The sequence below is a fragment of the Cnephaeus nilssonii genome (assembly GCF_951640355.1).
Source record: "Cnephaeus nilssonii genome assembly, chromosome: 6".
In the NCBI taxonomy this organism is placed as follows: domain Eukaryota; kingdom Metazoa; phylum Chordata; class Mammalia; order Chiroptera; family Vespertilionidae; genus Cnephaeus; species Cnephaeus nilssonii.
In genome coordinates, this window is record NC_137077.1 from 50,461,091 (window position 1) to 50,488,189 (window position 27,099).

At 45.0% G+C, this 27,099-nt stretch overlaps 1 protein-coding gene across 8 annotated transcripts in view; it reads right to left on the bottom strand.

The window, feature by feature from the left end:
- Positions 1-1,459: 1,459 nt before the first annotated feature.
- The window catches only part of CSAD (cysteine sulfinic acid decarboxylase), a 30,537-nt gene continuing 4,897 nt past the window's right edge, over positions 1,460-27,099 (bottom strand). For 2 of the 8 annotated variants that reach the window (XM_079774848.1, XM_079774847.1), the window contains exons 2-16: positions 13,758-13,895; positions 13,347-13,483; positions 12,952-13,078; positions 12,782-12,872; positions 11,632-11,738; positions 11,087-11,202; positions 10,503-10,582; positions 10,163-10,217; positions 4,714-4,830; positions 4,574-4,638; positions 4,205-4,286; positions 3,535-3,734; positions 3,338-3,389; positions 3,114-3,203; positions 1,460-2,199 (exon numbers count right to left, since the gene is read on the bottom strand). In XM_079774848.1, coding sequence (XP_079630974.1) covers positions 2,026-2,199; positions 3,114-3,203; positions 3,338-3,389; positions 3,535-3,734; positions 4,205-4,286; positions 4,574-4,638; positions 4,714-4,830; positions 10,163-10,217; positions 10,503-10,582; positions 11,087-11,202; positions 11,632-11,738; positions 12,782-12,872; positions 12,952-13,078; positions 13,347-13,472 — 1,482 coding nt within the window. In that variant the 5' untranslated portion in view covers positions 13,473-13,483; positions 13,758-13,895 and the 3' untranslated portion in view covers positions 1,460-2,025. The other 6 variants (XM_079774842.1, XM_079774845.1, XM_079774843.1 and 3 more) reach the window with 5 other exon arrangements.

Genomic DNA, 27,099 nt, shown 5'->3' on the forward strand with positions numbered 1-27,099 from the left:
CTCTTAAAAATATTTACCAAACGGAGATGATTCAAGGAATTTGAAGATTTTGTTTTTATTTTTGCTTTCTGGCTTTGCTTTGAGTTGAAAATAAGGATTTTTTTTTCGTATGCTTTTTTCCCTTTTACTATATTTCAGACATTTTGTAGATATATAGACCTTTCTTTTTAATCCTCACCCAAGAATATTTTCCCATTGATTTTAGAGAGAGTGGAAGAGAGAGGGAAAGACAGAAACATCGATGTGAGAGAAACACATCGATTGGTTGCATCCTGTACTGACCAGGGCCTGGGCCAGGAGGAGCCTGCAACCGAGGTATGTGTCCTTGACCAGAATCGAACCGGGGATCCTTCGGTCCACAGGCCGATGCTCTATCCACTGAGCCAAACCAGCTAGGACTATAGACCTCTTTAAGATTAGAGCTTCGAGTTCAAATTATTAATACTCTCAAAATGATTTTATTATTTGGAAGATATTAAAATACCATTTGTAACAATAACAAGTTTACAGGGGAATTATTAATTTATTAATAGAAATGTTCCCCTACCAACCCCCGCAAATGGTCAAGAGAATTGGGCCTGCAACTTGGATGTTCTTTTGCTATGGTTTGGACAGTTTCTACTTGCCTTTGAAAATAACTTTGGATGACTTTTACATGGCCATGTTATTGTTTTCATAAATGTTATTTTTAGGAATTGGAAATAACAGAAAGTTCTGGTAGACTTGCCACTTGTCCTCAGTAACTTGTGTAACTAAACGCCTTTCCCAAAAAGTGACTGAGCAACACCAGCCCGGAATTGTAAGTGTAAAATGAATACTTTTATGTAGGACGGTAGCAATAACAGGAGACGTAACCGTGGTTTGGTTGCTGTTTTTTAACTTGGTTTCTTGGGTGTGTTTTTCTTTTTGGTTTCTGTTTAAATTACAGAAGAAATTTCTTTTCTTTTTTTGTTGGCAAGAATTTTTAAAAATATATTTTTATTGATTTCAGAGATAAAAAACATCAATGATGAGAGAGAATCATTGACTGCCTGCCTGGGGATCAAACCCACAACCCGGGCACGTGCCCTGACCGGGAATCCAATCATGACCTCCTGGTTCATAGGTCGATGCTCAACTACTGAGCTACACCAGCCAAGTTGGTGAGAATTTTTAAGTGTAAGTGGATAAGGCTCTGGTCTCAAGATACAGTCAGTGTCCATTTTGTCTCAATGTCACTAAAGTACGATTAATTTTAGAGTGACTCCACTTTTGGTCTTTCCCCTCCCACTAAAGATTTTTAGGATCTTTCACTGCCTTTAAAAAAAAAAATTAATTTGCATTCTCTATTACTTGCTTGAAAGGTAACAAACTCCTAATCATACCAAAATAATATAGTTGAAATTTTAACTTTATTATTTTTCTATTGTAAAAGTAATGCATATTCATTGTATGATAAAAGGAGGGAGCACAAAAGGCATAAAAAGTTAAATTTATTTTTACTTTTTAGAGAGGGAGAGAGAGGAACATTCATGTGAGAGCATAACATCAATCGGCTGCCTCCTGCACACCCCCTACCAGGAATCAAACCGGCAACCTTTTGGTGCATGGGACAATGCCCAACCAAGTCATACTGGCCAGAGTAAGAAGTTAATTTTTAAATTGCCTGTAATACCATCTGAGGTAAAACTATTAATATTTTTCTATGTATGTTTTAATATAGCTCAGATATTATAATATATAAAGTACTATATCCAGATTTTTCAACATTATATTAAAATTATTTTTCTCCTATCAATAAACACCCTTTTTGTAAACGTAATTCTAAAGGCAGCCTAACATTCCATCATAAGAATATACTATAGCTTATTAAACATTCTCCTAATATCAAATATTTAATAGGAGAGTTAGCAGGTCAAAGGATACAAACATTATTACAGCCACTCTGTTTCCTAAAAAGATTGGTCTTGAGAACACAGGGAGGGACTACACAGAGCCAGTGGGGGATGAAGGAGGTGTCAAGGCCAGCAGTGAAAAGGAGGAGACTCAGAGGTCCTGGCCTAGCCGTTCCAGCTCATTGAGGAGGAAGTCCATATCGGCCTGGGTCAGTGCTGGGTTGGCCACGATCAAGCGGAAAAAATTGCCCCGGGTCCCATGGGGCTGGTAGCTAATCATCATGGAGCCCTCCTTCACCATGCGCTCCTTGAGTACGGGGGCCACCTGTGGAAGGATACACACAGTGTCTAGCTGCAGCCTGGGGTCAGGTGAGGGTTGGGCCAGGTAACTTCCTGGCCAGCGAGTTACCCAAGATGCATTTCCCTCCACCCCAGCCACCTTCCTGCGGTAGCACTCACTGCTGTGATCCTGACCAGGGCCCCAGTTTACCTTGTCCGCCATGTCCAACCTGCTTGTCCTTCTCTACCATCTGCTTTATTCCTTATCTCACGTATCTCCAGGTTGTCACATTTTCTGTCAAATCCTAACTTTTCCCTGACTCCCAACACGGCTTTAGTCTAACTTCAAGCCTCTGTCATCCTTAACACCTTCTCCCCCTCTCTGAATTCCTGTAATATTTCTGCTCTGTACTCTGTGATCTAACATGCATATTTATAAGATTTCCCTGGCACACTGGTTTCAAATAGGTAACTCCTGTTTCCCTAATGTTACTCCTTAAGGGCAAGAACAATCTTGTCCTTTCAGGTCATCGGCAGCACCTACCAGCAACCTATCCTGGGGACCTAGGACATATCTTCTCACCTCTAGGAGGCAGGTCTGGACTGGCCTTCCTGGTTGTTTTCCCCCAGTGTCAGTGAGTAAAGCTCTTTCTGCCTCACTGTCCTGGACCTGAGCTCCCAGTACAACTCCCAGCACAGGGGCGTCTGTACACTGGCGACTTATCCTGTAATGCCCTCTCTGCCTTCTGCTTACTTTCCAGAAACATTCCCGATTCTCCATCCACATCCCTGAGAAATGAGGACAAGTTGGTGTTTTCCAGTTCACGTCCCCAGCTCAGGAGCAGGAAACCAGCCAAGGGACCTGCCATGCCACCCACAGCCAGCAGGGGGCAGAAACACACCAGCTGCATCCATTTGCTCAACTAGGTTAACCAGAGCCGCAGGGAGGAGAAAGCCTACCTTAGCCAGCCTTTCACTGTAATCCAGACTCTCCTGCTTGCCCCGCAGGCTGGGAGGCACAAACCAGAAACACACGTTGACAAACTCTGGCTGGAAGGAATGAGGAAGAGGAAGGTGTGAGCCGTGAAAGTGTCCCCTCTCACTGCTCCTCTGCGTCCAGCAGGGCTCTGTGTGGGGGACAGGCTACAAGGACACAGGAACAGAGAGAACAGGGTAGGTCATACCTCCATGACCAACTCAAATCCTTCCCGCTTCTTCATTTCCTCCACCAGGTATCTTCAGAGGGAGAGTGAGCAATCACAGGAGGAGGAGGGGGAAGAAAGCAAGAGAGACCCAGAGAATGACTGGAGGCACTGACAGCAGCAAAAGGTTTTGGGGAAGGGACCTGGGGAGGAGACCTGGAACCACCCACCACTCCTACCGGACGAGGGCAAAGGCCTGGTTGACACGCCGCTCCAGCCCTTGCCCGCCCTGTGCCTTCCACATGAGCCACAGCTTCAGACAGTCCACACGGCGGCCACACTGCACCACCTTGTCTCCCGTGTCCAGGGCCACATCGTAGAACTTGTCCTGCTGGAAGAGGTAGCTGGCCTGGGACCCGTGGCAGCGCTTGAGCAGATTCTGTGGGCGGGTTGGAGGCTGTCAGACCCCACGCTCTCCACCCAGGTTTCCGCTAGTGCTTTCCTAGCTCAGTCTACCCATTCCTTTCCCTGGACCAGGCGGCACTGAGCTCCCAGTACAACTCCCAGCACAGGGGTCTATGTTCACTGCCCGCGTATCCTGATGGGGTAGCTGCCAGCTGACTCAGACCCCTTTCTCTGGGTTTTCTCCTAACACCCAGAGTTCTTCCCCAACGCAACCCAGGATCCCTTCAATTACAACTTCAAGCTGGAAACTTTTCCTTTGCCTGAAGACAGGCCATGGGGGAGTGAGAACCCACTACAGGGAGCCAGGGTGGTCACAGACACTCAGCTTCAGATGGGACGGTAAGTAGAACACAGCGAGGCCAGGACCCCCTCGAAGGTTGGATAGAAAAGAAATCAAGGTCTAAGGTGAGAAGGGACCAGGGCCAGGGGTAGGGGAAGGCTTACCGTGGTGTCACGGAGAAGAAGAGCTGAGCACTGCAGGCCTGCTATGAGGAGCTTGTGGGGGTTCCAGGCCACGGAGTCAGCCCTGGGATGGGCACAGCAAAGGTGGGTCAGCTGGCTCTTCCTCAAGCTGCCCAGCCAGGCTCCCTTCCCTTCCCAGACCTCAGTAAAAGGAGCTTCAGTCTCAGCCCCGCCCAGCAGCCAGGGAGAATTGCTCTGTCTGCTACCTGAACTCCAGCCCCAATCGACCCTCTCTCCAAACCCCTCCCACCAACCTCCTTCCCCACTGCCATTTAAAGCTCCCTTGACCATGACTATTCTACGGATCAAGCATTTAAAAAGTGGGATTCAGGGAACAGGGGCTGTGGGCACCTCTGGATCCCATCCAGAAGATGTCTATGTGTCTGTGACAGCAGGACGCTTCCACCCCAGGCGGCCTGTGTAGCAGAAGGAACAGCAAGGGCTTGGCCTCAGCTCAGCCCACTCCACCCTCAGGCCTAAGTCCTACTCACGTCCACGTGCAGCCACAGTCCACGACGCTGGCACACGTCAGCAATTGCTTCCAGGGGATCAAAGGCCCCCAGAACAGTAGTCCCAGAGGTGGCAATGACCAGGAACGGCACAGCACCCTAATGCAAAAATGCAGAGAGAGAGGCTGTGCATCCAAAAAGCAACCCAGAGCCTGGTTGCTAGAGCCCAGCTCTGAACTCTCTGCATGCCTGACCTGGGTCCTTTCAACCTCACAAGGTACTACCGTCCCCTTTAATTTGCAGGTGAGGACACTGAGATTCAGAGGTGTGAAGAAACCTGCCCCCAAGCTGAAGCTCCAGAGATGGAACCCAAACCTAGCTCTGCCTGGTGGTCTAGCTCCAAAACTCATCCTCTTTCAAAAAATGTTAATGCCTTACTGGAAGATCAAATGATATTTTAAATTTTCTAGTAATACAAAAGTTTATAAAGAAATTGAACCCAGCAGGTGTGGCTCAGTGGTTGAGCGTCTACCTATGAACCAGGAGGTCACGGTTCGATTCCCAGTCAGGCCATATGCCCGAGTTGTGGGGCAATCCCCAGTGTGGGGCGTGCAGGAGACAGCCGATCTATGATTCTCTCTCATCACTGATGTTTCTATCTCTCTCTCCCTCTCCCTTCCTCTCTGAAATCAATAACTATCTTTTTTTGAAAAAGAAATTGAATTAATAGTAGGAAAAAGAAAAGCCCAGGCCCAAACGGCTTCACTTATCAGTTCTACCAAACGTTTGAAAAAGGAGTGATACCAGTTCTTCACTGACTTCTACAGAGAGAGAGAGAGGAGGAGGAAACACTCCTGAGTTCATCATATGAGGCTACTATTAACCTCATACTTCAACCAGACAAAACATCACGAGAAAAGAAAACTACAGATAATCTCTCTTATGAATACAGATATAAAACCTAAAAGACACCAGCAAACTGAAATCAACAACAGAAACAGAACAATACACCATGACGAAATGGGATTTGTTCCAGGAGTGCAAGCGTGGGTTAACACCCAAACTCCATTAAAGTAATACACCCGAATACACCCTATCAATAGGAAAAGGGAGGAAACACATCTCAATGTGGTCTATTGATCATCTCAATAGAAACAGAAAAACATCTGAGAAAATGGCAACACTCCTTCATGACAAAAACACTCAATAACCTAGGAATTGAAGGGAACTTCCTCAACCTGATAAAGGGCAACTACAGAAACCACAGCTAGCCCTGGCCAGGTGGTTCAGTTGTTGGGAGTGTTATCCCGTATACCAAAATGATCAGGCACATACCTAGGTTGTGGGTTCGATCCCTAGTTGGGGTGCATACAGGAGGCAACTGGTCAATGCTTCTCTCACATCCATGTTTCTCTCTCTCTCTCTCTCTCTAAAATAAAATAAAATAAAATACAAAAAAACAAAAACTCACAGCTAACATCATACTCAATGGTGAAAGACTAAAAGCTTTCACCCTAAGATCAGAAACAAGACAAAGATACCCACTCTCCTCACTTTTATTCAACATGGTACTGAGGTTCTAGCAGGGCACTTAGGTAAGAAAATAAGAGGTATCCAGATTGAAAAGGGGGAAAAAAATGATCTCTGTTTACAGATAACATGATACTATATCTATAAAATCCTAAGGAATCCACTAAAACAACTATTAGAATTAGCCCTAGCCAGTGTGGCTTGGTGGAGAGAACGTAGGGCCATGCACCGAAAGGGTTGCCTGTTTGATTTCCGGTCAAGTCTCTCTGTCTCTCCCCCCTTCCCCTCCCTCCTTTCCACTCTCTAAAAATCAATGGAAAAAATATCCTCAAATGAGGATTAACAACAACAAAACACATTAGAATTAATAAATGAGTCCAGCAAGTTTGCAGGGTACAAGAGCAATACTAAAAAGTCAATTATAGCCCAGCTGCAGTGCACTGCTCAGTGGTTGAGTGTTGACCTACGACCTATGAACCAGGAGGTCACAGTTTGATTCCTAGTCAGGGCATATGCCCAGGTTTTGGGCTTGATCCCCAATTGTGCAGGAGGCAGCCAGTCAGTGATTCTCTCTCATCATTGATGTTTCTATCTCTCTCTCCCTCTTCCTTCCTCTCTGAAATCAATTAAAAAACAAAACAAGCCGAAACCGGTTTGGCTCAGTGGATAGAGCGTCGGTCTGCGGACTGGAAGGTCCCAGGTTCGATTCCGGTCAAGGGCATGTACATTGGTTGCGGGCACATCCCCCGGTGGGGGGTGTGCAGGAGGCAGCTGGTCGATGTCTCTCTCTCATCGATGTTTCTAGCTCTCTATCCCTCTCCCTTCCTCTCTGTGAAAAATCAATAAAATATATTTTAAAAAAACAAAAAAACAAAAACAAGCAACCAAAGAAAAAATAAATTGGACCTCATCAAACATAAAACTTTTGTGCTTCAAAGGACACCATCAAGAATGTGAAAAGACAACATAGAGACTGGAAGAAGATATTTGCAAATCATGTATCTGATAAGAGATTTATATCTAGAATGGAAAAGAATAAGCACATGACAGGATGCTCAACATCATTAGTCATAAGGGAAATACTAATCAAAACCACAGCAAGATACCACTTCACACCCACTAAGATAGCTATAATCAAAAAGGGAAGTAACAGGTGTCAGTGAGGATATGGAGAAATTGGAACCCTTATATACACTGCTGGTGGGATCACACACTGGAGCAGTCACTTTGAAAAACAGTCTGGTGGTTCCTCAAAGGTTAAATATAGAATTACCACATGACTTAGCCATTCCACTACCAGGTATATAACCAGAGGAAATAAAAAAAATATGTTCACATAAAAACTTGTACACAAATGTTTAGAACAGCACTACTTATAACAGCCCAAACTGGAAATAACCCAAATGTCCATCAACTAAGAAATTGATAAATAAAGTGTGGTATATCTATAGAATGGGATATTATCCTATCTAATAAAGAGGGAATATGCAAATTGACAGCCAAGCCATCACAAAGATGGCGGCACCCATAGCCACATGATGGCGGCGCCCAGTCCCCTCAGCCCTGTTGGAGTCCTCCAGTCCTTTCAGCCCCACTGGGGGGAGGGGGAATGTCAGGCACGTGGTGCGGCTGGATCCGCCCTCAGCACCCCAGCTGCCCAGAGCTACCTGAGGCTCAGGTAACCAGGGCTGGCAGAGGTTTGCGCTGCTGGCAGTGGCAGCAGCAGCAGAGGTGTGATGGGGGCGTCGTCTTCCCCTGATTGGGTCACTTCCCACCCCTGGGGACTCCTGGACTGTGAGAGGGGGCAGGCCGGGCTGAGGGACGAATTTTCATGCACCAGGCCTCTAGTTTAGCAATAAGAAAGAATGAAGAACTGGTACATGCTACAATATGAATGAACCTTGAAAACATGCTAAGCAAAAGAAGTCCATTACAAAAACCCTGTATAGGATGATTCCATTTCTATGAAAAATCCAGAATAGGTAAATCCATAGAGATACCATGTAGATTTGTGATTTCCTAATGGGAAGGAAGTATGGGAATATTGGAGATAGATGGCTAGAAGATATGGGGTTTCTTTTGAGAGTGATAAAAATATTCAATATTTATTGTAGTGATGGTTGCACAACTCTGTAAATATGTTGAAAACCATTGAATTGTACACTATAAGTGGGTAAATTGTATGGCATGCGAATGTAATTCTATCTTAATAAAGAAAGCTATTCCCACCTGACCAGCATGGCTCAGTGGTTGAACAGTGACCTATGAACCAGGAAGTCACGGTTCGATACCCAGTCAGGAATGCCTGGGTTGCCAGCTCAATCCTCAGTGGGAGGCATACGGAGGCAGCCAATCAATGATTCTCTCCCATCATTGATGTTTCTATATCTCTCTCCCTCTCCCTTCCTCTCTGAAATTAATAAAAAAATATTTTTCAAAAAAGCTATTACCCAGGCCTGGCTGGCATGGCACAGTGGTTGAGCGTTGACCTATGAACCAGGAGGTCATGATTCGATTCCCGGTCAGGGCACATGCCCGGGTTCGGGCTCAATCCCCCGTAGGGGACCGTGCAGGAAGCAGCCAATCAATGATTCTCTCTCATCACTGATGTTTCTATCTCTCTCTCCCTCTCCCTTCCTCTCTGAAATCAATTAAAATATTTTAAAAATAAATAAGTAAATAAAAAATAAAAAGCTATTACCCAAAAAAGTTTACACAATAAAAGTGATACCCAACTGTTCTATTTTTTAAAAATTGATTTTAGAGAGATAGAGGAAGGGAGAGAGGGGCAGGGAAACAAATGTGTTGTTCCACTTATTTATACATTCAATGGTTGGTACTTGTACGTGTCTTGACTGGTAATTGAATCCAAAACCTTGGTATATAGGATGGCGCTCCAACCAACTGAGCTACCAGGCCAGGGCCTACTCTACTGTTCTAATTGTTGCTCATACTGCTACTGGAGGTAACATCCATGTCAATAAATTCATATTGTTCCCAATAACAATAGGCTCATCACAATGCCCTTCCTTTACTGCAATTTGCTATATAAACTTTATAAATATACACACTTAAATGTATGGTGGAGGTATTTTTATGTTAGTATACATATTCCCACTTTATTCTTTTAAATATCTACATAGTATTCCAATAATAACAACAACAATATGGTAGCCAACATGTATAGTACTTCATGGGCTCTAAATGCTTTACATATATTAATTCACTTAATCCTTACAATGATCCTATGTGATAACTTCTACATTATGCTCATTTTACAAAGGAAGAAACCAAGACACACAGATATGGTATCATAATTTACCTACTGATGAACATTAAACTTTAAAAAATTTTATACTTAGCTCCAGTGCACAGAATTCTAAATACTGTGATGATGATTTATAGAATAGATCCTAGCAGTGGGACTCTGAATCAGTGGACAGATACATTTAAAATTTATACACGTACTGGTATAGTGCCAAAATGCCCTCCAAGATGGCTGCAGCCGTTCAATAGCCCCCTCCCCACACCCCCACCCCATGTGGTGACCTCCACATTTCCCACTGCTCACAGTCTGCACTCCTCACACTGGCCCACACATCCTCCCAAGGTTCTCTCTGTACAGACCCTCAGCTCACAGAAACCTTCCACACTACACTTCAGGCCGCCAACACCCTCTCTGTGGTGCCACCTTGGAATTCCACTCAGTACCTCAGTCCTGCTCCTGCCTCTTGGGGTCCAGTCCTGCCTGTGGGTCTCGGCAGAGTTCCCGAGAGGACCACAGAGTGTCCTTGGCCCTCAGGCTCCCCTCAGATCATTTCAGCCCACAGAGGAGGCAGGCACAGAGATCAAGGAGAGGGATGAGGGATGCCTTGAGTAGGGAGAGCCCAAAGAATCCTCCAAGAAAAAAACACGCCCCAGCTCCACCTACATCACACCCCGGGACCCCTCACTCACTCACCTCAGCTTCGGCCAGACTGATCTGCCTCTCCAGATCCTCAGGGATCATCTTCCCTCTGGAAAAGAACACCGAGTGGGTAAAGGAGTAATTGGTCTCTAGGCTAGGAAGTGTTGAGAGTAGGGTAATGTGGGGTTAGCAGTACAGAGGCCACAATGTTGATATTTTCCCTAAGACATCTCAGGGCACAGGGCAGGAGACTCGAGCACTGGGAGACAGAAGCAACTGTTGTGCAGAAACAGACAGTGAAGAGAAGTCCACTGGGGCCTGCGGCCAGAGCTTCTGACAGCAGGAAGGCATGCTGCACCAAGCCGGGTCAGGGCCACAAGGACAGGACCGTCACCTCTCATCGGCCTTGACCACTCGGACACTGTCGGTGCCAAGTCCCAGGAAAGCAGCTCCTTTTTTGATGGAGTAGTGACACTGTGGAGAAAGACAGAGAGCATGTTAGGCTAGGGTGAGAGGGCAGAGAGGATGCGGAGGAGAGAGAGACTAGTAAAAGTCAAGTGTAAGTTGTAATAGGTGAGATCCTATAGACCTGGGCTTCTCAAGCATTCATGAGCCTTCAAATCGCCAGGGTCTTTGATGAAATGCAGAGTCAGATACAATAGGTCTGGGGTGAGGCCGGAGATTCTGCATTTCTAACGAACGCCCCCAGGATACTGATGCTGCTGGTCCAAGGACCACCCTCTAGGTAGAAAGGGTGTGGACTGTGTCCACCTCACTAGTTGCCCCTTCTCCTCCCCTCCCCCACAACTGAAGGCAAGGTGAATGGGAGCCCCCCGATTCGAAGGAAGCACATATACTTGGGGGCAGGCTGACCTTGGAAGAGATGGGTCTGGGCAGGCAGAGAACCTGACAGATCTTGGACTCACTGGCTAGAGGTTAGAATCAGGAGCCTAGGGTAGGCCTGTGCCTCTTCCCCACCTCCTTCGTTGAGAAGAGGGCCAGGGGTGGCAGTGCCCGGAGGCCCCTCTGCTTGCAATCGGGATAGCGCTGATAGCGGGCCAGGTTCACGGCATACATGTTGGAGATAGAGCCGCCTGTCATAGGGAGAAGGGATGGTGACAAGAGGGACAGACAGTGGGTCAAAACTGGAGCTTGCCCTCTTGACCTCTCTACCCAGGAGAACTATCAAAAAAACATGAAGGATTGGCTCCCAGGTCTCTACAAATGCCATGATAGCCCAGAACAGCCCAGGGATCTAGATCCCCTGACTACCCGCTACATATCCTGGGCTGTCTCTAAGACAGCCGCCACCCGGAGAGAGCAGGCACAGGAGCATTGATCCCATGGAATGTTTGGCAAACAGGGGGAGGCAGGGTATTGGGCAGCCTCTTTCTGGTTTGGCCTGAGCCCAGCTGGAGAGGAAACAAAGAGCTCTAAGCCCTGCCAGATTAGAGCAAGAGAATGGTGGGGAAGGAAGAACCCTTTAAAAGGCCAAAGAAAGACACCCCCTCCTTCTCACATACCAGGGCAGAAGACCCCATCCCCAGAGCTCCAGCCCACCAACGCCCGGAGTTTTTTCAGCACCTCTTCTTCCATCAGTACAAACACGGGGGCGATTTCATAAGTGTACCTGCCAGGAGAAGGGGCAATGAGAAAGGGGAAGGGACAGGGAAGGATGCCGGGTGAGACTCTCAGAGGAGTCAGAGGGAGCAGGGAGTGAGAAGGAGTGAGGGAAGGGCCCAAAGAGAGGAAGGAGTTGGTGACAAAGAACCAAGGAAGCAAGAATGTGAGCAGGCCTTGGTTGGGTAGCTCAGCTGATTAGAGCCGTCATCCAACACACCAAGGTTGTAAATTTGATACCCAGTTAGGCACATACAAGAATCAGCCAATGGCCCTGGCCAATGTTTCTCAGTGGTTAGAGCGTTGGGGGATTCAATTCCCAGTCAAGAGCACGTACTAGTCAGGGTGGGTACGGGAGGCAGTCAATCAATATGTCTTTCTCACATCGATGCTTTTCTCTCCTTCTCTATCTTTCTCTCTCCCTCCCTTCCTTCCACCCTCTCTAAAAAATCAATGGAAAAATAATCCTCAGGTGAGGACTGACAATAACAACAAAAAAAGTCAACCAATGAATACATGAATAAATGGAACAAATCAATGTTTCTCTCTCTCTCCTTCTCTAAAAACCAATTAATCGATAATATATATATATATATATATATATATATATATATATATATAATTTTTTAAAATATATTTTATTGATTTTTTACAGAGAGGAAGAGAGAGTTAGAAACATCGATGAGAGAGAAACATCTATCAGCTGCCTCTTGCACACCCCCTACTGGGGATGTGCCCGCAACCAAGGTACATGCCCTTGACCGGAATCGAACTCGGGACCCTTGAGTCCGCAGGCTGATGCTCTATCCACTGAGCCAAACCGGTTTCGGCGATAATATATATATTTTTAAGAATGAGAACAAACTAGGGTCAGGAGGCAGGAGAAAGCTTAGAGAAAGGGAGCCTGAAGGGCCAAAAGGGGAAGACTCTGCCAGCAGAGTCTTCCAGAAAACAGAGATGGGGGATATCATTTTCTTCCCCTCCCCCTAGGCATGTCTTGTGCAAACCCATGTCCTCTGAGGGGTGGTGGAAGGGGCCCTTGGCATGTCTCACTGGCTGGTGTTGAGGCTCTCGGTGACAATACGCCCGGCCAGAGCATGGGGATCCAACCCTGAGAAGAGCTGGTTGAAGAAGTGAGGGTGACCTGGAGAAGGGGACAGGGAGCTCAGAGACGAGCTGGGTACAAACTCCAGACACTCTCCCCACCAGAACCCAGGACCCACAGGTCTTCACGCTGTAGCGGATCACAGCCTGGCACCGCTCCAGGATTTGTTCCTTTGACTCCCCCTGGCTCCGCAGCTCCAAATCCAGCAGCTGCTTCAGCTCCTCCGGCTCCTTCCATTCACAGACCTAGGGGGAGAAGTGGGGCCCTTAGACACTCTACTGACTGCTGCCCAAACCCCATCTCAGGATACACAAGACACCACAAACATGCACTTAAAACAACAAGTCAGGAATGTTTTTAAAGCAGCACATGAACAAGGGGAAATAAACACAGTAAGACCCAGTATGTAATCCCTGAGGCACACAGTGGGAGAAGTCTGCGGAAAAGTCTTGTTGGAGGAGCAAAGTTCTGAGCCGGGTTGATGGGCAGAAAGAACACGGAGAGAGGACCCACCTTCTCAGAAGCACTGGTCCCTTTCCAAATGACTTCATCCACAACAATCCCAAACACGTCCCGAAGCAAGGCTTCTGCAGCCACGGGGTCCCAGCCAAGGGAGAGGAGTGGTTTAGAGTCAGCCATCAGGATAAAATCTGTGAGCAGAGCAGGAGGTATTCCCTACTCAGCCTGCGTACCTAACCAAGATCCCCAACCCCTTAATGAGCCTAAGGCCCCGTCCTGCAGGTCAGTCCTGGCCGTCACTGTTTAGACAAGGGCAAATGATAGCACCCAGGGAGAAAGCCAGGTGAGAGGAAAAAAGGCAGTTAGCACAGATGAGGTGAAATCTCGTGAGAGGAAAAAAGGCAGTTAGCACAGATGAGGTAAAATCTCGTGGCCACTGCCCACCTAATGCAACAAGAGGCTTACTTTTCTGCTCAGGTCTCTGTTCCGTGAGCTGGAGGCAGGTTACACAATTTGCTTTTCAGAATGTTAGTACCAGGGAAGCAGAGGGAGTGAGTACAGGCAGCAGTCACATGACCATGACATCACTCCCGTGACCTTGCCCTAAAGAAAATGGACACAGATTTGGGATAGGTTAAGTCCTCTGAATAATCATTAGCTGACATGAAGGAGGAAATGAGATAAAAGGCAAAAACACATGCCACATTAACATCAGGGTTAAGAGGAGCTGAGAGCCAGCCGAAAGAGTGGCTTTCCACCTGAACCGAAGGTCCCAGAATAGGGTTTCTGGGATATGTTTGGCAGGGAGATAAGAGCGAGGGGAGGGGAGACTACGGTAGGGGAGGGAGCCTGAGAGAGACTAGTGGTGGTAAAATCGTTTAAGCAGGCCTGAGAGGCCAATCTCTGCATCCCAACCCCCAGTCTTTTCAGAACTGTCCCGATTTCTAAAGCCCTCTCCCAGAGCAGGAAGGAAAGGAGGTTACATTGAGGAAGCATTTTGTTAAACAAGTGTAACCCTGTGCCATGCAGGCTGAGAGTGCTCAATAAACAGGGAGTGGCTGTTTGAAGTGAACACCAGCTGTGTTCATGACAGGGCGCTGGGGACTGAGAAGGCCTCCCTGTCCCAGTGGGAAGGCACAGATGTACACGCAACAGTTATACCCAGGGCACGGCTGGGCGCTGACCCCAAGCATTATTCAGGAAAAGAGAAGGCTGAAGATTGGGGAAGATCAGAGTGGGACTGGAGCTGAACCTTGGAAGTGGGCAGGAGAAATGAGGTTGGCGAAAAGGAGGAAGAGAGGCATGCAGGGGTAGGGGAGGAATGCCGTGAGCTTACATCAGGAAGGAGTATGGCTTGTTCTAAGGTCAGCGAAAGGGCCCAGCTGGCTGGAGGAAGGGTCTGCAAGAGTGATACAGGAGCACAGCTGCACAAGATTACGGGGAGCCTGGAGTGCCAGCCAGGCCAAGGAATCTAAATTTTATCCTGCAGAAAACGGGAAGCCACTGAAAGATTCCGTGTCAAGGAAAATGGGATGAAATTGATGCTCTCCAAAGACCAGTGTTAAGCAGCAGGATGCAGAAGTAACAGGCTGTTGCCATAAACCAGACAAGAGGTGATCCACACTTGAATAGGATGGTGTCCACAGAAAAGGACAGATACAGGAAGCTGCAGGCTTGGCCACTCCCTAGATTACACTGAATCCAACACTTACGGAATCTACGTTGGAGGAGAAGGAAGAGTCAAAGATAACCCTGGGTTTCAAGCCTGGGTGACTGGGAAAATGATCATCCCCCTGAAAGGAATTAGGATGCAGAAAGAGGAAGCTGGATGGAAAGTGAAATGCCTATTTCTTGGAAATACTCATCCACGTGGAGGTGTCCTGGGGCTACAGATACTCATATGGGAGGTGGTCAGGCCCAGAGCTCTGATGAGATGCTAGAATGGAAAGCAAATTTGAGAGTCAGTTGGATGTCAGTCAGCTGAAGCCTTGTGACCAGCTCCATCCCCCGCTGGGAGAGAAGGTTCAGAGAGATAGCCAGGGAAAGAGGGGCAAACACTAAGGCCTGGGACACCAAGAGGATCAAGAAAATGTGGAGAGGGAAGAACCTTCCTCAAAGTGGGCTACTCTGATGTAATCCCACTGTCAACAGCCCACACTAGTTGAAAACAAAGGTCCAAGGGACCCTGATGGTCCTGCCCTTAAACCTTTCTTCAGTTGATCGACTTTGGGGCAAATGAAGAAGCTGGCCCAGGCCTTGAGAATAAGAGTCAATCCTTCCTCAGTGCTCACTCTAGCTCCCATGATGGGGTATTTAGGTTGACAGGCTAAAGGGAGAGAGGCTAATAAAAATAGGTAATTGCCCTGGCTGGTGTTGCTCGCTGGTTAGAGCGTTGGCTCACACACCGAAGGGTCGCTGGTTCCATTCCTGGACAAGGGCATGTCACTGGGTTGCAGGTTCAATCCCTGGTCCGTGGTCCCCAATCTGGGCGTGTGCAGGAAGCAACCAATCAATGTGTCTCTCTCACATCAATCTCTCTCTCTCTCCCTCCCTCCCTTCCACTATCTCTAAAAATCAATGGAAAAAATATCCTCGGTTGAGGATTAACAACGACAACAAAAATAGGTACCAATGAAGGAAGTACTCACCACACTCTGTACTCAACATGTATCATTCTAATCTTCACAACTGTCTGGGGTAAGTTTATTACCAGCAGTTGAAGATGAGGAAACTGAGCTTTCATAGACACTATGTATTTAACTTGTCCAGATCACGCAGCTAGCATGTGGCCGAGCCGGGTGTGAACCCAGGTGTGTCGGGCTCAGAAGCCCCTGCTCCTAACCATCATGCTTGATTGCCTCATGTGTGGCTCTCTTGGGCACTGACTTTGCTGCAGTGTGAAGGCCATTCAGCCAGGAGTGACGATACCTCAGGACTCAGTTTCTGTAAAATAAGGGGTTTAAAGAGAGATTCTCCAAGGCATCTGCTGGTGTTCATAGGAACTAAGGTCCTTGGATATGGCAAGCAGGCCAGGGAAGACTTTCCTATCTCTGCCAGGGTGGAGAACAGGTTGCAAGGGGCTTGCCGGGAGGAATGATTAGTGAGGAAAGAGAGACACCTGGCTGGAGGAAGGCCTTTCCCAACGCTCTGAAGAGAGGGCCTGCGGAGACCATGGCTCCGCCCACCCGGCACCCTCTTTGTCCATTCCATGTCAAGTCACCTCTCAGAAATGAAATCTGGAGGTGAAAACACTAAAGGCGTAAACAGGAAGGGGAGGCATCACTACCCTTGTTCCCCACACAGAATCCTGTCCTGGATACCTGAGAGGGAGGAGCCCCTCCTGCCAAGAGTTTTTCTTTTTAAAAGCAAGAAGGTATTAACCCACAATATAGAACGATAAAGCAAAAAAAAAAACAAAAAAACACGAATCGGAACAGTGTTTTAGCTCCTGGCTGAGGTGTTGATTTTTTTCACAAGTCCCAAGTGTTGTTCTGACTTTATGGGATCTCTAGTCCATAAACTCCTGTAACCATCAACTCCTTCATATCTTTTTTTCCTTCACTTCTACAACCTGGATTGTACAGTCCATCATTTCAACCACTCTTGGTCCAAAATCCTCAACTCCCAGCCCTACTGTCCTTCCACCAAACCCACCTGGCAAAAACCCAATCCAACTGGCCAGTCCTTCTCTTTTTATTTTTTAATTAATTAATTAATTAATTAATTTATTTCTTGTCTAAAGTTTTACATATGTCTTCTTTTTCCCCGCAAGACCCCCCCCCGCCCAGCCATTCCCACCCCAGGCAAGCCCCCACCGCCCCAGTGTCCATTGGTTATGCTAATATGCATGCATACAGGTCCTTTGATTGCTCTCTAACCCCCCGCCCCCGCCTTGCCATTTGTCTCTGGATCTATTCTTGTTCATCAAATTATGTTGATCATTATATCCCACATATGAGTGAGATCATGTGATATTTACAGTATCTTTCTCCAACTTGGCCAGTCCTTCTCTTACCAAATGCACCAGGACTGCTGGATTCTGCTAGTGAAAACCACCTAACCATTCAAATTGGTATCGCTATAAATTCATGGTCTGTGCTCATTCCAATTAAACACAGCAGATAAAAAAAGTGTATGTTTACCACTCCTCCTTCCTGAAACCCCACTAAAATCACATCAGTGGAATTTTAACTCCAGAAGAATAAAGCAAATGAGAAGAGAGAAAAGAGGTAAGACATGTCAATAACGGTAGAAGATGGAAAGCAGATGAAAAGTGGTAAGTGGTTTAGCAAGTAGCATAAAGTCAAAACCACTATGTCTGCAGAAGGCTATGCCAATAGGAAATTATCTGATTCTTGGGGATGAGGCCAAAGAGGCTCAGGAATTATTAACACCCCCTGGCTGGTGTTGCTCAGTGCCTAAGGCCTTGGCCTAAGCACAGAAGAGTGGAAGGGTTGTGGGATAAATTCCAGATCAAGGGCACATACCTGGGTTGCAGGTTCATCCCTGGCCCCTGTTGGGGTGCATGCAGGAGGCAACCAATAGATGTGTTTCTCTCACATGGAGGTTTCCAGCTATCTGGGAAGGCAGGAGGGAGGGGCACAGCTAAAAATATGGAAATTAGATGAACATTTATATAAGGAACATTTAGGCCCTCACTCTTCTCCCCTTGCCCATTCAGTCAGGCAACTCCCCTCCCCCTAGTTCCAAAGAAGCAGGAGGTTTGTTTCCTAGAGAAACTGCAACAGGGAGGTCTGGACTTAGGGATACCAGGCACAGCAGGAGGTGAGGATGACACTACTAGAGGAAGGGTTAGCCTTGGCCGGTGCTCAGTGGTTAGGCGTTGGCCCTCAGACTGAAAGGTCGAGGGTTTGATTCCCAGTCCCGGTCAGGGCACATGTAGGAGACAACCAGTCCATGTGTCCCTCGCATATAGATGTTTCTCTCTCTCTCTCTCTCTCTCTCTCTCTCTCTCTTTCTCTCTCTCTCTCTCCCTCCTCCCTCCCTTCCACTCCCTCTCTAAAGAAACAAAAAGGATGGAAGGGTTAGGAGGAAGTCACATATTGAATCAACTCCTTTCTTCCAATCAGCTTCCAGAACAAGTGGCCAAAGGTAACACCCTCCATGGCCAAGAGATTAGAGGGGTCCTCTCTAGAGAAGCTGACCTCAATAGCCCCAGAGAAAAGACACACTGAAGCTCTTATTTCAGTCCTCACCCAACCACCTAGTCAGTGATACCCAAGTTAAAACGACCTATCCATGCACTTGGCCCTTCCAATATGCCTAAGTGCCCAGCAGACAGCTAGCCAAAGATGACCACAAACTTAAGGGAAGCCCCTAACATGAACGACAGAGGTAAAACAGACAAACTGAAAAAACAGGCATCCAGTGGAAGAAGAGAAATATAGTGAGCAGAAGAAAGACTGAAAAATTCAAGATGCTGCACCCATAAAAAGAAAAATAGGTTGCTCTCAAAAAGGAATACTCAGAGAACAAGAAGTAGGTCTAGGATTTAAAAAATATGACAACTGAAATGAAAAATTAGAAGTAAAATGGGGCGCTGGCCAGGAACTCAGTTGATCAGAGCATTGTCCTGATACACCAAGTTTGTGGGTTTGATCCCCAGTCAGGGCACATATAAGTATCAACCAATGGCCAAAACCGGTTTGGCTCAGTGGATAGAGCGTCGGCCTGCGGACTCAAGGGTCCCAGGTTCAATTCCGGTCAGGGGCATGTACCTTGGTTGCGGGCACATCCCCAGTAGGGGGTGTGCAAGAGGCAGCTGATCGATGTTTCTCTCCCATCGATGTTTCTAACTCTCTATCCCTCTCTCTTCCTCTCTGTAAAAAATCAATAAAATATATATATTTTAAAAAGACTTTAAAAAAAAAAGAATCAACCAATGAATGCATAAATAAGTGGAACAACAAATCGATGTTTCTCTCTCTCTCTCCCCCTTCCTCCCTCTCAAAAAAAAAAAATCAATCAACCAATCAATAAAAAGGTGTGTGTTTTTTAAACTGATTTCAGAGAGGAAGGGAGAGGGGGAGAGAGATAGAAACACCAACAATGAGAGAGGATCATTGATTGGCTGCCTCCTGCACGCTCCCTACTGGGGTTTGAGCCTGCAATCCAGACATATGCCCAAGACCAGAATCGAACCCGGGACCCTTCAGTCCACAAGCTGACGCTCTATCAACTGAACAAAACCAGCTGGGGCTAGTCTCTCTCTTTTTTTTTTTAATGTTTTTATTGATTTTAGAGAAAGAGAGGAAAGGAGAGGGAGAAACATCTGTTGCCTCTTGCATGCCCCCTACTGGGGATTGAGCCCAAAACTCAGGCATCTGCTTTGACCAGAAATCGAACTAGTGACCCTTCAATGCACAGGATGACACTCAACCGACTGACCCACACTGGCCAGGGCTGTCTTTTTTATTCTAGCCATTTGCATTTATAATCTTGATAAGGATGGCCAACATCATAGAGGTACCAGCGTATGAAAGCTTGTGTTCTCAGCCTAAGTAAACTTTCTAATTTGAGAAATAAAATTAAAAAATGGTATTTTAATAGTTTTATTTTTTAAAATAGTTTTATTTTAGTTGAACTTCAATATTAGTCAGTTTTGCTGTGGTAACTAATGGCTTCAGATTTCCACTGGCTTACAACAAGAGGTTTACTAGGTGTACCGGTTAATAATGCGGATTTTTTTCAATAGATGGAGTTACACATATGTTGATATATATGTGATTTGATATGTATGCTGTTTTGTTGTATTGACAACAAGCTTCAAAACTTCATATGTCAAATTTGCTGAAGGTGTTAACATCATAGATATTTTTACGCTTAAAAATGTCCAATTTCGTGCCAAAAAAAGAGGATTTGTGGGAAGTTTTAATTCCTTACTTTTATTTTGAAGAAAAGTGCTGCTGAAAGTTATCATATACTTCAGGAAGCTTATGGCATACATGCTCCATCTCAAGATACTTGTGAATGCTGGTTTAAACACTTTAAAAGTGATGATTTCTATGTGAAAAACACCTTCAGCAAATTTGATATATGACGTTTTGAAGCCTGTTGTCAATACAACAAAATAGCATACATATCAAATCGCATATATATCAACATATGTGTGATTCCATCTATTGAAAATAATCCGCATTAACCAGTACACCTAGTATTTCTCTTTCATGGTTTACACTGGTGGTTGACTATAGCTCTGATTTTGTGCCTTTATTCCAAGACCTAGGCTGAAGGAACAGCCCTTATCTGGGACACAATATTCTCATGGCAGAGGGAACAGAGAAAAACATGCACTGACTCTCAAAACTTCTGCTCAGACCTGCCAGAGGCCACACCTGTCCATATCCTATTGATCAAAGCAAGCCCTAGGACAGGGGGATGAAGATGCACTGCAAAGGCATGGCAATGGGAGAGGATATAAAATCCCATCATAAGGTCACGGGGTACAGGCCCCTACAATTTGCAGTTTCACCTCCGTCTATACTAGCTCACCTCCCTCATTTGCATTACCTGCCTGGCCCTGTAAATATCTAAGTTGGAACCGCTGGTCTAAAGGCTTCTCTCCTTTTCCTTCTAGGACAGCCTCTTGATTATCCGCTCAGTTCTTCAAGTCTCCTTTCTACTACCTCTCACAGCATTTTAAATTGTTTAAACCTCTCACAACATGTTCCCACTCTAGCCACCTCCTCTTCACAACCAACCTTCTTAAAAGAGTTGTCTCTAACCCCTGTCTTTACTTCCTCTCCTCTCACACTTTCCTCAGCCCACCACCATGTAGCTTCCACCTTCAAAGTCATCAAGAACTTGCCTGCCTCTAAGTCCAATGGACACATCTTTATCACACTTAACTTCTCTGGAGCCACTAACATATTTTGCTATCCCATCTTGAAATATCCCCCCCCCCGCCCCCACTGGCTTCCATATGACTACCCCTAACCAGTTCTTAGTTTCCTTTGCATTTTCACCGTCCTCAGGCCCTCCCTTAAAAGCTAGAGTCCCTCAGGGTCTAGGGTCTATCCCAGGGCCTCTATCATCAGTATTCTGCAACTCTCCGTAGACCATCGCATCTATCCTCAGGGCTGCATGCTGGTGACTCCTCCATCCCGGGCCTCTTTCCTAAGACCAGATCCATGAAACCACCTGCCTAACTTGGAAGTCTCACAGGCACTGCACACACAATAGTGTCCACAAACTGGACTCATTATCAGCCTCTCAAATATGCTCTTCTTGGGTTCCCTGGTTCAGTGAATGGCACCATCTTCTACTGGTTGCTCAAAACTAGATTCTAGCCGAAACCAGTTTGGCTCAGTGGATAGAGCGTCGGCCTGCGGACTCAAGGGTCCCAGGTTTGATTCCGGTCAAGGGCATGTACCTTGGTTGCGGGCACATCCCCAGTGGGGGGTGTGCAGGAGGCAGCTGATCGATGTTTCTCGCTCATCGATGTTTCTAATTCTCTATCCCTCTCCCTTCCTCTCTGTAAAAAATCAATAAAATATGTTAAAAAAAAAACAAAACTAGATTCTAACGCAAGCATGTCAAACTCGTGGCCCGCGGCCCAGCCAATATAATGGTATGTAAGAAACGTTTTAATAAAAATTTCATAACTTAATTTTTACAATACCCGTTATACATAATTATGAATAACGAACTACAACGTTCACTAATGACTGATTACTATAATCATGCTGCATTCATTTCCCTTACGCACCTTATGCTCAGGCACACCATTTCTCTCCACTAACACTAGTAGCGAATATTTTAGCAGCAGATTGCCACGTCATTAGTCTTGTACTGACTTGTTTGGTGTGTGCAACAGGAAATATTTCGCTTTTGGAGAACAAGAAAAATGTGCTTATTTGCGTTACGCTTATTAATTTGTGCAGTTATTCAGTGTGTGGTAAGTTAATGTTCAAGAAAAATATTAATTTTTATTAAAATGTTCCATTATTTTAACGATTTGTCATTTATTTCAGCCCTTTGTATTCAGCATGTCTCTATCGAAATAAACCTACGTTTCTATGAAAGTTGAAGCCTTTGTTTTTTTGCGGCCCACAGAAACTTAAACCTTGTTTATTTGGCCCGTGTTAGCCTTTGAGTTTGGCATGCTTGTTCTAATGGATGTCCTGCCTTCTCTTCCTTGACTGATCTTTTTGTTTGTTTGTTTAATCTTCAAATTTACATCTTTCTCTCTTATTGAAAAACATCAGAATAACACTAAAACCTGAATAAAACTTCACTTTTTTTCTTCTGGGCTATTTTGTAATATTCTTTTCTTAAAAACATTTTAGAAGGAAAATGGTAACTTTACAGAGAAGAAACCTGGTGGACACCACCTTACACAAGTGATCAATGCTAACATCACAAATAATGGGACAGAATGACATGATGGGCCTCCTGACTAAGGCACTGAAAAACACTCAACATCACTTACTTAATATGGATGGTCATTCTACAAAATAACTAGTCTGCACTCTTCAAAAATGTCAATTTCATGAAAATCAAAGAAAGACTGAGGGACTTTTCTAGACTGAAGGAAACTAGAGACACTATAGCCCAAAGGAAAGTGTCATCTTAGATCAGCTCTCGGATAAGGAAGAACAAACCTGCTATGAACAACATTATTGGAACAACTGGTGGAATCCGACTATGAATGGCATCTATCAGTGCTAAATTTCCTGAGTTTGGTCATTGCATTGTGGTTATATAAGAGAACATTATTTTTTTTAAATATATTTTTTAGTGATTTTTGGAGAGAGGGAGAGGGAGAGAGGGAAGTGGGGAGAGAAACATCGATATGAGAGCAGAAGATCAGCTGCCTCCTGCACACTCCCTACTGGGTATCAAGCTCACAACCCAGGCATGTGCCCTGACCTGGAATCAAACCAGCAACCTTTTGGTGCATGGGACGACACCCAACCAACTGAGCCACACGGGCCAGGGCTAAGAGAACATTCTTTTGTTTGTTAGTTTGTTAATCCTCACCCAAAGATATTTTTCCATTGATTTTTAGAAAGAGTAGAAAGGAGGGGGAGAGACAGAAAGAGAGAGAGAGAGAGACATCGATTGGTTGCCTCCCACATACGCCCTGACCAGGGTCAGGATGAAGCCTGCAACTGAGGTTCGTGCCCTAGACAGGAATCGAACCTGAGACCCTTCGTCTGCGGGCCATGCTCTATCCACTAAGCCAAACCAGCTAGGGCTAAGAGAACATTCTTATTCTTAGAAAACATATGCTGAAACATACAGCAATAAAGGAACAAAAATACTGTAATTTTCAGTTCAGAAAAAGACAATACTGTGTGCATGTATCTACAAACATTTTTAGAAAAATAAAAGCTCATACAGTTCACCCTTTTAAAGAGTACAACTCAATAGTTTTGAAAAATTTATTCACAAAAGTTGTGCATTGATTACATTATTTAATTCCAGACCATTTTCATCATCCCCAAAAGAAACCCCATATCTTCTAGCAGTCACTCTCTATACAAAAAGACTGAAAAAGATGGGGAAAGTCTTCAACTGTGGTTACTTTGGGGTATTGGAATTATAATTTTTATTTTCTTACTTATATACTTCTATATTTTTATAATTTTATATGATAATTTCAATTACTTATATAATTAAAATAAAGGTTATTTTTAAAATGTATTTTATTGATTTTTTTACAGAGAGGAAGGGAGAGAGAGTTAGAAACATCGATGAGAGAGAAACATCAATCAGCTGTGTCCTGCACACCCCTCACTGGGGATGTGCCCGCTACCAAGGTACATGCCCTTGACTGGAATCGAACCTGGGACCCTTGAGTCCACAGGCCGACGCTCTATCCACTGAGCCAAACCAGTTAGGACTAAAGGTTATTATTTTTAAACAACAACAAAAAGATTAAGAAAGAATTAAGGGCGACAAGAATTCCAAAATACACAAAGTTCCAGGCTCAAGGAATGACCCTAGTACATCATGTGGTTTCCCAATTCCTCAACCTACTATCATCCAAAAGATCTGAGTGACAAAGGTAGCCACATACTGCTCATTTCTATCACAGAGCCCAGCTGGCTCTCAGAGAGAGGACTGGGTTTAGCAAGTTCAGCAAACATGGCTGAGTATTTACTAGGTGTCAGCTAAAAGGCCAGAAGGGAGGCTGGCAGGTAAAATAAAGGCATGCTCACCACAACAGATTCTAAGCTTATGAAGGATAGGCAGGGCTAATGAACTCTGCTCAATTGGCCCAGAGTAGCCTTCAAAAAGGAAAAAAACACTTAGGCTCTCCTTAAAGCTATAGCGAGCTGGTGCAGGAAAACACTAATTGGTATTCATTACAATATCATTTGAATAAATGATGGAGAAGTGTGTACCAAGGAAGTCTGGGAAGGTCACACAGGAGGGGGCCTGCCTGTGGGCAAATGGATTAGGGAACGAGCCTCTTAAAGCACTTTCAGCCAGGCTTGTTAGAAAATGAAAACACTGATTCTATGGTATCTACTGACTCAACACCCACATTCATAGAGAGACGCCTATTCTCTTTAAGTATTCATTGTGAGGGAGAGGACTAATTCTTATCCTTCTTTAAGAAAAGCACCAAAGCCCTAGATGGTTGGGCTCAGTGGATAGAGCGTCAGCCTGCGGACTGAAGGGTTTCAGATTCAATTACGGGCAAGGGCACATGCTTGGGTTGTGGGCTTGCTCCCCAGTGGGGGGCATGCAGGAGGCAGCTGATCAATGATTCTCAGCATTGATGTTTCTATCTCTCTCTCCCTCTTCCTTCCTCTCTGAAATCAATAAAAAAATATTTTTTTAAAAAATGAAAAGCACCAAATACAGCCAGGCCAGAGGTCACAAGTTCAATCCCCAGTCAGGGCACATGTCCAGGTTGCAGGCTAGATCCCCAGTGGGGGACATGCAGGAGGCATCCAATCAATTATTCTCTCTCATCATTGATGTTTCTCTCTCCCTCCCTCTCTGAAATAAATTTAAAAAGCACCAAATACAAAATAGGCACTCAAAAAAAAAGTTAGTTTTCATCTTCCCCACTCTCCCCTCCCTTCCCCCAAGGTCTTGCACAAAGGCACTCAATAAACATTTGGTGAATCAATAATTTTTAAGTACAGAAAAATAATACTGCATTCCACTAACATTTGATTTGCATAAATAAAAAAAATCTATATTAATGAGAACTTAGAAGACTTGCAAAATATTTCTTTTCTTCTCAAAGCCTTCTCATCTATAATCTTACTATTTCCTCACAGTAGTGCTAGAAATTAGTCTGAAAAGGTATTTATTTACTTATTTATTTATTTATTTATCTATCTATCCTCATTTTCAAGATGAGGTCTCTTGGGCCAGATAGGATTAACTTGTCTAAGATTACAAAGGTAATATGGGAACAAGCCTAGATTGCTGATTTCTGACTTCTAGGCTAATACCTATGCCACTACATTATTGGTCCCTTTTAAGTATGGCATTTCTAACTACCTCTCACCATACACAAAAATAAACTGCAGCTGACACAAAGATATAAACTAAAAATATACAAGTATAAGAATACCAGAAGGAAACACAAGGAAATATTTTTATAATCTTGAGGTAGCATGTCATAAAAACCCAAAGCCACAGGCAGATTTGACTAGGTAAAAAATTTTTAACAGTCTGTGTAAAGAAAGGCACCATTAAATTGGTTACAGATCACTGATGGCTTTATTTTCCCCCCACTCAGTATATTCCAAAATGGTTTTTCCTCTCCTTGCAATAATTGCTTTCCATGTAAATTTTAAAGTAAGTTTAGCCCTGGCCAGTTTTCTCAGTGGTTAGAGCATCAGCCTGCAGATTGAAGGGTCTTGGATTCAACAGCATGTACCTTGGTTGCAGGTTTGATCCCCAGTTTGGGAGGCAACCAGTTAATCGATCTCTCTCTCTCTCTCTTTCACCACCCTCCTCCCTCCCTTCCTCCCCTCCTGTCTCTCTCTCAAGATCAATGGAAAAAATATCCTCAGATGAGGATTAAGAAAAACACAAAACAAAATAAGTTTAAGTTCCATGAAAAGTCCTGTTTTAATTAGAATTTAACTTAACATATAACAAAAACCTAGGTCTCTATGATATTAAGTCTTCCTACTAATGGACACGGTAAAACTCTCCATTTAATCAAGTCCTTAGCCCTTTATTTCTTTCTCTAAAATAGTGTGATTTTTTAAAATACTATATGACTTGAAGTTTCCTGTTAAATTTATTTCTAGAAATGTCAAAACTTTTATTGTGAATGAGATTATGATATTTTTATTGTTAGTTATTGTTGTTATCCTATCTAATAAAAGAGTAATATGCAAATTGATCATACCTACAGTACACCCACAAGCCATGCCCACCAGCCAATCAGGAGAGAGTATGCAAATTAACCCAACCAAGATGACTGCAGCCATGGAGCAAACAGGAGGCTTTGGTTTCCCCAGAAATGGAGGAAGCCAAGCTTCCTGCACACCCTGGCCGGCCCAGGCCTCCACTCAAGGCTACGAAGTTTCAATTATAGAAGATAACTAAATCCCAGATACCAGGGCCTCCGCTGCCCGGGGTGTGAACGGCCTGCAAACCACCACAGGCCCCTCGCCCAGGCCGCCCCATGCCCCAAGGGAACCCCTACCCTGATCCAGGACACCCTTCAGGGTAAACCAGCTGGCCCCCACCTGTGCACCAGGCCTCTATCCTATCTAATAAAAGAGTAATATGCAAATTGACCATCACTCCAACACACAAGATGGCTGCCCCCATGTGGTCAAAGATGGCTGCCCCCGTGTGG